The sequence below is a fragment of the Apostichopus japonicus genome, chromosome 16 (assembly GCF_037975245.1).
Source record: "Apostichopus japonicus isolate 1M-3 chromosome 16, ASM3797524v1, whole genome shotgun sequence".
Taxonomy (NCBI): Eukaryota; Metazoa; Echinodermata; class Holothuroidea; order Aspidochirotida; family Stichopodidae; genus Apostichopus; species Apostichopus japonicus.
Window position 1 is genome coordinate 12,651,682 of NC_092576.1, and position 11,292 is coordinate 12,662,973.

At 37.8% G+C, this 11,292-nt stretch overlaps 1 protein-coding gene across 2 annotated transcripts in view; it reads left to right on the forward strand.

The window, feature by feature from the left end:
- Positions 1 to 10,552, forward strand: part of LOC139983142 (uncharacterized) — a 78,338-nt gene extending 67,786 nt beyond the window's left edge. Inside the window, exons 15-16 of one of the 2 annotated variants that reach the window (XM_071996519.1) lie at positions 1,300 to 1,349; positions 2,273 to 10,552. In XM_071996519.1, the coding sequence (XP_071852620.1) occupies positions 1,300 to 1,338 (39 nt within the window). In that variant the 3' untranslated portion in view covers positions 1,339 to 1,349; positions 2,273 to 10,552. The remainder of the gene's footprint in view (positions 1 to 1,299; positions 1,350 to 2,272) is intronic. The other variant, XM_071996517.1, reaches the window with a different exon arrangement.
- The last annotated feature ends 740 nt before the right edge of the window (positions 10,553 to 11,292 follow it).

Genomic DNA, 11,292 nt, shown 5'->3' on the forward strand with positions numbered 1-11,292 from the left:
TAATGAAAATACCCACATCTTTCATCTTTTTTTGTTTAATGGAGAACGTTGGATTCATGTCCATTCTAAAGTTAAACAATAGAGCAAAAAGTGAGCAAATAAAATAAATGTATAGCTATCAAATAATTTGGATCACGTGACACCAAACCTGATTCAATTTCGTATTTTTACACAATCTTTCGAGAAGGTATACGCTGGTTCCTAACCGAATTAATTGATTGTTGTTTATCACAACCTGTTACAGTTATTGTTTCTAACGATGGTTTTCTGTCGCTGTATTTCAATATGAAAGCCAATTTCTGAATAGTATTCCAACTTTTACGAATGTTAGTCAAAATGAGGTAGCAAGGAATTACAATAAACCATATTTTTTTGCCGTGAACATGAATTTTATTTTTGAATATTTCATAAAACATTAATATGGTGCTATAAATCAGTAGCATGTGCTATTAGGATTACAGCAGGAAATGAGGATATGTGTAATCCCAACAAGTCGAGTTTAGTTTAAGAGGATTACAATCCTGAGAGCATATGATACCAATTTATCAGATTTACCAGCACTATCTAGTTGTTACTGTGGTACAACATATGGAAGACTTACATCAGTTACTGTAATATATATGTGCATGAGTTCAGTGTTAAGAGAGGACGTAACATTCCCCTGCATTGCAATCATGTGATAGTGCATTGGGTTTTATTGGTTCAGTCATAAGATATGAAGGAACTCCCCTGAATAGGCCATATGATGGCTATCAGCAGCAAAGAGGATGGAGTGTGGAGTAAAGTGAACCGATTCTTGTACAATAATCCTGTTTTGCACAGAAGTCACTTTTATAGATTGAGAGAGAATTAGATCTTTGTGCTGTGCACACCAACATGGAAAGGTGTAATCAATTTTTGTTGACATATACTATTCAGTCTTGCTATTTTTTATCAATAGTTCAAACTTGTCAGACACTCTCCACACATTTTTCCTTCCGATTCCATGGAAGATAAACGACCATAGCATAAGTGACCACCGTTACATGTTTTTAACATGCATGTGTATATCATGTTCAGTACTAACCTATGCATTGGATGTAATTGTTGAAAATCCCCTGCAATGATTGCTAACATCATAAACTGGATCAATAAATTTATAAAGAAGTGAACACTAATGTCGTTGTATTCTAGATCGATAATCTCTGAGATAACACTTCGTATATGGCTGCATATGATGAACTAAACTCTCCTGTATTGTCTTTGTTTCTGCGTAATCTTTTACATTTTCATTACTTATATTTTTCCCTCTTTTTTTAGGGATTCAATGAGACTGATTACAAGTTGAACCTAGAGTAATCAATGTAACTGTAAGTCAATACAGATAAATACTCTTTCACCTTAATTTAAAATTGCATTTGCTAACATTCATTATGTCTGCTACATTTTATTGTAAAATCTTAATATTTGTTGTTTATTCCTAAAACCGCCATCATCCACTATTGCCCCCACCCCACGTGTGTTATCGCATGTGTCTTATCAGTAAAACGGTTATTATATTATTTGTGTTGAGGAAAAGGGAGACTATTATAGTCGTTTAATACTAACACGGACAAAAACTGTCAATAAAATTTGAAAGTTTAAAGTAAACCGACTATTTGAGATATAGTGACGTCACTCTATTTGAAGACACACAGAATATAATATAATCTGTGAAAAAGAAGAGAGTCAATTCTGAGCAGCTCTTTGGCATATGTGACTTTATTATTTAACTGGTATTTTTAAATAAAGTGAGTTGGGGGCTGCAAGAAAAAATAAATACAGACTCATGAATTAACAGACAGAAGAGATTCCAAGGTCAGCGGGTCACAATACTGTTTGCTAAACACAAACATGTTAAAGAGCATTATCTTGTTCCAATGCTGTTTCCTAAAAATTCGTCTTGTGTCACAAATATTTTCGTTTGCATAAACCAACAAGTAGGAGAGTAGAGTATACTTACAGAGCAAATGAATTCTCCCGTTGTAGTTTAGAATTATGTGAATGTGCAATTCATGGGTAGACCTACCTACGAGGACAACAAAGGCAACGTTATACCAGTCGTTTGCTTGTTTCCCGTGTCGCGGTGTTTTGTTAAGCTGGTGGGTTTAATAAAGTTTTAGCTCATGGTATTGCTGGCACTTTTCCGGGGACGGGCCTGGGATCGAGTTGGCTAGGTATCAATACCCCGTTGTTTTACTTATAAGTATTTTGCTTAACAATATTACCTAATATATATCATTTATCTTTCTAGTTACAGCTCAATGCAAAATGCATGTTCCTCTGGCGTCGCCAATTAGCAGCAGGACTCTGACGTTATTTACTGTCTTATCAAAAAGATGGCAGAAATTAAATTGTTAACGGATCTAAAAGAGACATTATATTCTCATCCCGTTGAGGTTTGTGTTGCATTGAGGAACTGACATAACTGTTACCGAATTTGAATATATTTTTGAATATATATATATAGTACAGTCAATCGTATTGTTATGGAAATACAACCTAGATGGAAATTTAGTGGTCTACTGCATAACAAAATATGTTACATATTAAACTACTCAGTTTTGTGCTCTGTAAGTTTCCAATGTAATCTGTTTTGTTAGTCACATTGATGTCGTTCGGGGGACCAGAGGGTTGGGTGATGGGGACCTAAATTTTATCCTATGACCATTTCTGAATCTGATGTAAATGTGCTAATGTCTGTAATGAGCTCAACCTATCTTCTTTCTATCTTCTTTTGAAAGTCAGAGATCTCATCTTCGCCAACTACTGAAATAGTATGGTGACGTCACTGATTACAAAGTTGAAGAAACAATACACGACTTTACTACGTATGTCTTTTGAATTTAGCTCGATGAAATGTTAACAAAACCCAAACAGAGAAGCACATGTTAGAAACAATAGGTCATTATGAAAAACGAGAAACTCGTCCACTATAAATTAAGATATAGTACCCATCCTTTAGGTTGGTTCAACCACATGTAGGCATACACAATTTAAATTTATTGCTAGCGTTTCCTCTCTTTTTCGGAGAAGGGGATGGGATGTCTAGTGGATTCCTTCTCCATCCTGTTAAGGGCTTAGCTTTGAGAACTACAATTCAAGATTCGATATCCTGCATTTTCGTATAGGCTACTTAGAATTGTAAAGGGTACAACAAGTAAGTTCTTACGTTTGATTAGTAACAGTACTGTCCACATATACTTTCTTTTGTCACTTTAAATTCGTTTGCTCTTTAAGCCAAATTCAAATTGCTAAGGGGCAACCAAGCTTCTCATAATGTCATCCATTAAACACTACTTCATCAGTATAGGAGCCTATTTTTCTCTTAGATGTCAACTATTGGGAGAGGTAAAAGGAGAGTTCACTCCCTATTTTACTCTTTTTGTGTATGTAGAGGGACGTAGATGGTGGGGTGTTAAATGGGTTAGATGACTAACGCAACACATTGATGACCAAGTAAATGTTGTTTTAGACATTTGCACCACCACGGGAACGCTTATTTGTTTAATGGAATTAATGTGCAGTGATTTTTATCAATTTATTTTTCCACAATATTTAACAAAGTATTCGCTAATTGCGTGATGGTTAGTTTGTCGGCCAGGTATTGCCGGTGACCTACTCTCGGCCTTTATGTACTCCTCGTGAGCAGGGAATCAAATCCTTCATTGGTCCAATTGTATGTAATGTTATGATTCATCCCCATTCCATACCTCCTGCCCCCCCCTCCCGACAAACACTTTACTATTTATGATATTAATTAAACTTCTAATTATGTTAATGCTTCTAAACTATTTCTTAAGCAGACGTGTTTGGAATGCTTTACTTAAAATATGTACATACTGTATCCACATTCACTCGGTAACTAGGAGTGCACGGTTCAACTTTGCTGTGGTTTCTTCGTTCCTTCTTTCACTAATGTCTTGAATCTATCAAGATTAGAGCCACCGTAACTGTGTCAATGATAAGACTAAATGACATTCATCGATTATCTACAATGCCATTATGTTATTAAAATCGAACTAGAATAACTTAGATGTGATATCAATTAATATCTGGGATATGTTTGTTCTATTTCAGCATTTCTACATTTATTTCTGTTCCAATGTATTATCGTTCTGAACATAAAGACAATATGATGACATGGATGTTACGTCATATCAAATGATTCAAAATGACAAATGTATATTCTGTAACTGAAAATTTAATAACTTTTTCGATTGTTTCAATACTGTTCATTTTAATATGATAGTATTCTTTTAAACGTGTTATTGTTCTTACGGATTTATGTTTTGTCCATTCAAACCATGATTTTAATCATTTTTAATTTATTATAATTAATTTTACGGCATATTCTGTTTGATGTATTGACTGATCCCCATCAGCGCACGAATAATATAACATGAACGCTCACTATACTTCACCGACAAACAAAAATATAAAAGTTTAGGACTAACATTTTTTTAGTCGGTAACAGTTAATTCAGAAATGCTGTGATCATGCGATTTACGTACAATATCTCCTTAAATGCTGCTACTGACATCATAATGCAATAGGACTTGAAGCAGACAGACTGGTTCTAATTATTTTAAGTTCTTAATTTTCATTTGTTTACATTAAATTTTAATTACATTTTGATGACTTTGTTCTAGAGACGTGTTTGATAAGTTACGTCTTGACTCAAAATATTTGAGCGTTTCACCCTATCGGCCAACCGACACTCTTAAGAATCCTTCGATTTTGATTCGGCATTGCAGGAGATGCACTTGCTTGGCTACAATATTATTTATCTTTACGGTTTCAGTCTGTAAATATTAATGATAGTAAATCACAAAAAGTTCACCTGCAATATGGAGTTCCCCAACGCTCTGTCCTGGGACCAGTGTTGTTTACCATTTATACTTCACCTCTTGGAGATATTGCTCGAGCGCACAACCTTTCATACCATCTTTATGCGGATGATACACAGCTGTATCTTCTTTCAAACCACAAGATTCCACCTCAATTGAGAACACTTTCAGTTTAATAAAGATATGCGTCAATGATATCAAATCATGGATGACTTTACATTTTCTAAAACTGAATAGTGAGAAGACAGAACTGTTGGTCATCTGTTCAACATCAACTCAAGCCAAGTTGTACATTCCATCGTTTGAGATCGGAGAATGTGTGATCAAACCAAGTCAGCAAGCTCGCAACTCGGGAGTTTGTGTTTGATTCGTTTTTAAGTGCTGACATCCATATTGCTAAAGTATGCCAGAGAGCATTCCACAACATCAGGAACATTTAAATGATTCGAAAGTTTATTAACTTCAAAACAACTGCCATTTTGGTGCAGTCGTGTGTTCTGTCACATCTTGACTATTGCAATGCTCTCCTCATTGGATTACCTAAACATTCTCTTAATAAGCTTCAACGTGTTCAGAACTGTGCTGCTAGACTTGTAACAAAAGTAAAAAATATATCAACATATCACACCAATTCTTAAAGATCTTCACTAGCTTAGAATTGCGCACAGAATGAATCATAAAATTATTGTCCTTGTGTTCAAAGCGAGGAATGGTTTAGCCCCAGTTTACATACAAGAGCTTCTCCAAGAATACAGACCTAGCAGGGTGCTTCGTTCAAGCGTATAACATATGATATCTGTTCATACTGTTCGCACTTCCACCTATGGGGAACGTTGCTTTGCTAGATCAGCTCCACAGCTCTGAAACAATCTCCCCTTACATCTGAAATCAATCCAGCATGTGTCAACTTTCCAGAAAGAACTCAAGACGTTTTTATAGATGAATGCGTATCCATTTGTTTGATAACTTGTTGAACAGCGCCGATGGCAACAACATCATGGACCGGGAGCCCAGAAGGTTTGATTAGCTGGGAAGGTAACCAATTGCCTTGTACATCACAATGTTCACAGTGCATTCCTGTATATGAAACCAGACGACTGGCAAACCTGCTGTTTTGGGTGTGGCTGGGAGAGCAATTTTGAATTCACCTAAAAACTAAACTAGATCAGCTTTCATTGGTAACCACATCAAAGTAAGTACAGTGTGTCAGGTATGGCCACAAGAGCAACAAATGGCCATCGCCAGTGATTATTGGTGGTGGGGTAGCTTCGCAAGTTATCAATAATTGACCCCTCACGGATAACCTAGGACAGCTCATGAGGTAACCACTTGAAACCTATTGGAAATGATGGTTAGGACTTCAGATACAAGGGATGGGCATTTCCAGTAATTCTTATTGGTGGGGTACCCCTGCCAGTGGACCCCCAAAATGCCTATCCCCTCATTGACCTAGGTCAGATCATGAGGTAACCAGTTGAAACCTACTTGAAATGATAGTTATCACTTCATATGTAAGGGGTGGGCATATCCAATAATTTATATCTGTGGGGTACCCCTGCCAGTGGACCCCAAAAATGCCCATCCCCTCATTGACCTAGGTCAGCTCATGAGGTAACCAGTTGAAACCTACTGGAAATGATAGTTATCACTTCATATGTAAGGGATGGGCATATCCATTAATTTCTATTATCACAATAAGTTTAGACAACGAAGTCAGTTTGCCCTTTTTACGCGAGGACACGAATATGACAAACTGATTTCGTTGTCTTAAACAAGTTTGTTGTTGTCTAAACTAAAGTTGTTGCAGCTTTTTTACCATGCTGTTGCTCAAACTCACGTTGATGTCTGCAATTCCGTTTTCTAAACTTAGGTCGTTGTCTAAACTTACGTTTAATTTAGCAACGAAATAAGTTTTCCGTTTTCGCGTTCCATACTTGTGAGCCATTATGATCCTATACCCTACACATATATACTAAAAACACTCTTCTTCTTCTCATAAAGATACAGGTACATATCTATAGTCATCCCACCAGTGGCCTAAAGCATACCTTATGGGACATTATGATCCTATACCCTACTCATCTTACTAAAAACACTCTTCTAATTCTGATAAAGATATATCGGTGTAAGCTGATGGTAAGTACTACCATCAATAAAGCCAGCCATGCCAATATGTCGATAGTGCAGTATAGACACATTAATTTCTTTGAAACCATTATCCGAACCCCTTTCTCTCATTCTTAGAGCTTAGACACATCTTAAAGTGCAGTTTACACATTGCTCAAGTTTTGAATCCCTTTCCCTGTCTTCCATTCTTAGAGCCGGGCACATCTAGAAGTAAAATATTAATCAATCTTTCAGTCAATGTACAATTAAGACAAAACTGGCTTAAAGCAAGGAGATTGCTGAGTTAAGTCTGCCAACTAATAGTATCAGCAATGTTTGGTGTCAAGGTTTACCACAGTATTTAATGCAGTCTGGCTCAATTAAATGTGTTACTTATTATTACTGTTAACTTATTTGCCAGTATTTAAGTAACGTAGTGAGCAGAGATAGCATACTGTAGCAGTTTAGCAAAGCTGGATTGCCAGGTATTACTGTACTGTTATATGTGGTAAACCAGTAATTGATTACTGATGAATAAAGATACTCCAACAAAACTTTCAAAGCGTTCCTTACAAAAACCTAAGGAAATCGCTTTCTTAAATCCATAATAGTCAAAACATTAATAAAGAGTGCAGTGTCAATTGTATGGCATTTCTGAAGTCATAGCTCCATGTAAAGTGAGGCTGAAATTCCAGTATTTCCACTATAATTTAGACTAACATTGAATCTTGTCTTTTCTCTTACATGTAAATACTGTGTGTCATACATTAAGAAAGCATGTGCTCCAACCAGCTGAACCTGGTATAGCCTACTAGCAGTACTGCTAGGCCTTAGGCTACTCCTAGCCACAAACCGTTGACATTTGATTGATTGTTTCTACTTGTAGGATAAGGAACTGAAAGAGTACACTTCCTTATTATAAACACTAGGCAAGTGTCAACTTAACGCTACGGATGCTATGGTAATTCAGCCTGTTTTTTAGTACTGGAAATGCACTATCCGTTACCGTTACTCTTGTGCGTAGCTGCTCGCTGAACTAGTATCTCTACACAGACTACCATCACCGTATCGGCCTAGGCTAGATGGAGGCCAGGCTTTGGCTTTGTCAGTAGGAGTGGAAGGGCTAACATTAATTTTTACGAACTGTTAGACCAGCATATCCTCTAAAATGGCGTAGATATGTTCAATAATAAACATGGAGCTTGAACATCACAAATATATATTACAACTTACAAGCTTCCACTAATCGAGCGCTATCTTGGGGTACCTTCCATATTATCGAGGCAGCGGCGTAACGATGATTCTGGGGGCCCCTGGGTCCAGTAATGGAAGGGCCCCCTGGCTGCTGCGGAGTATCAACCGATGTGCGCGCAGCGCACATCACGAGCGCGGAGCGCGAAGTCCCAAAGGCGCCTGGTCCGCCTTGTCTGTCATACTGGGAAAATGAAAAAAATATCTTGCAAAGCTAAAATATATTAAGAGATTGAAAGGACAATAAGACCAAATGACCAATGTCCAATTAACATAAACGTGTATATTTCCACCCGTGGCGTAACTCCTGTGGACAAATGGTATCCAACTTCCCGAGAACTTGGAAAGGCTAGAGCATGAATTTACTGAGCCTGGCCTTCTTGTCAGTAAACATATCGATTAGTCCATCTATATCAAGTAACCATGCCTCCTCGCTCTCGATGGAAAGGATAACCAGCGAATCCAGCCGATCTTGAGAAATGGTTGAACGTAGGTAAGTCTTGATTAGCTGCAACTTGGAAAATGATCTTTCTGCGGTCGCCCTTGTGACTGGAAGTGTAATAAATTGGACCACAGCCGATAACAGCTTTGAGTAGGTACTAAGGTCACAGTCATTCAGAAGCTGCAGAAACTTCAGAAACTTGTGACATGTCTCTCAAGTTATCACCATATCACCAACGGAACTTCCGACTCAATCTCATTAACAAGGTCAGTTGTGTAGTCTGTTACATCCACGCCGTCTGTGCATATGTCTCCTTTGTATTTATCTGCAAACACTCTGACAGTCTTACGGACCCCAATAATGTCAAGAGACAGAAGATTCTTGGAGAGAACGAAGTTGAAGGTATCAGCAACTAACTGCTGGCCTCTGAAGCGTTCTTTCAATTAGATGGTAGTGGTGTCAATCACTCGATAGAACGTTTCGGCTGTGAATCTCTCCTCCGGTCCTGTGGCCTGGTGTCCGAAGCGAATTCGTCAAAGAAACGAGGAACGCGTCCCACTCGCTTGATGACAAAACTGACAGGGACACAAACTTTCAACGTGAACTTCACTGCTTCCATTTTGATGGTAATCCACTGGTTCCTCATTGCTCCAATTGTGCTCAGGGCACGTTCCAGTTCCTTGGCTGACTTACTCAAGTTACTCATTTTAGTGACTGCAAGTCAGATGATGCAATTTGAATTGCGGTGAGTACCTTCCACCATACCAAGAGCATAACCACAAATTCGAACGACTTCATTTTCAGCAGAAGGCTTGCTGCCTCTTGCCACTCTTTCGCAATATCGGCGGCTCTCTTCGTACTCAATTTCTTCAAGACAAACAATAAGTCTGCGTACCGGTTCTTCACTGTCCTTACTGAGCTTAGCCTATCCTTTTGACCATCTTGTAGCACAGAGTTTCTTCAGTGTCAGTTTCTTTTTCGGCGCCGTTGATTCAGCCACAGTGTTAGACCCCAGCTCGCTTGTGAGGTCGTTGAGCTCAGTAAACTGATGCGCAGTGCTGTATAGTTATGCAGTTGCAGGGGCATATGATTTATGACGAACGTATTCACGCACAGAATTTGAAAAATATGTCCATTGTCTCGTTTATAGTTTCTTTTCCAACGAAAACGTGCCGTTTCAAAAAAAAAGAAAAAAAAGGTACCCCTCTTCTAAGTTATGTACATCATTGCAGCGGGGGCCCCTTTGGTCGGGGGCCCCTGGGTTTGCCCCGTCCGAGCCCATAGGCGTTACGCCGCTGTATCTATAATTAAAAAACATAAAAATTGGCATATGACGTAATAAAACAATGTAATTGTCAGATCGAAGTTCTTCTTTATAGAACGCCTAAAGGGTCAAACGTTATGGGAAATACAAACTTGCTTGAATTACAAGTTGATGCAGCTGCATGCTGTATAGTAGTTTAGTTACATGGATATAAACATAATGATCATCATGTGATAACAAGTTCCATCTTTACATAACGACCAAGATCATGTTTCATAAAACGTGCAGTCTATACACAAGAAGGATGCATTTGCAGTTATGTTAAAGTCGGGAAATGGATATAAGCATAACATCCTCATGAATCAAGCTGTCTCAGAAAGGGATAATTTACATGGAAATGTTTACGTCCAGATACGGAACCTTATACAGCCATCGAATCACAAAGAAATAATCCACTAAAACGGTAACTCTCTCGACTCTGAGAACAACATTTCAGTTACTGGATTATTTCTTCTTACGCAATATAAATTATAACATTTTAAAAACGTAATTTTGCCACGTTGTATCGCATATCAATTACTCTGTGTTTGGATGTTCAGCGTTCTAAAATTGCGAAATCGTAAATAGAGGTGATAAGGCGGTCCATATCATCACGCCACAGCTCTTTAAATTGAATAATGTCGAAAGGAATGTAAACAGGGCCGTAGCCTGCGGGGGGGGGGGTTTCCCACTTCTTTAATTAAAGTAGGCCTACGATAAAATCAACGCCTGGACAGTTTGCGCCATTTCAGTTAGTTTTAGCAAAATGTTCATAACATTTCTTCTGATTCTGTTAGTCAGTAGAGAGTAACCTCAAGATTCCAATAGAAACGCATTGTAGGAATGTTGTCGAATAGAACACAAGGTTAAGTTTAACTATGCATCACGCATGTGCACGATTGCAAATGCTTGACTGTATAGGTTTGTTTTGGTTTTCACGATCTCTTTAAGATTAACAAAAACATAGATAATTCCTAATATTATATGTGCGTGAACATTGTAGCAGTCTAATATGAATGTACGGTTCATAACTATAATTATTACATCTATAGATGTGTTTTATGTAGGCCTTTACCAGCTTCAGTATTAATCCCTATATCAGTGCTCCAATTTTAGCAACTGAGAATAGTGAATCACTGCGAATATAAGTATATATCAGGGCCTTTCTTAACATACTAATTAGGGCTTTGTCCCATACAGTACATGGAACACCTGCTCAGCTTACCCCCCCCCCCCCCAGTAGGTCCTCTTTTGGCATGTAAAATAAATAATGATAAAACAAACATATAACAATTCATTTATACATAAAGTCCCCATATGGC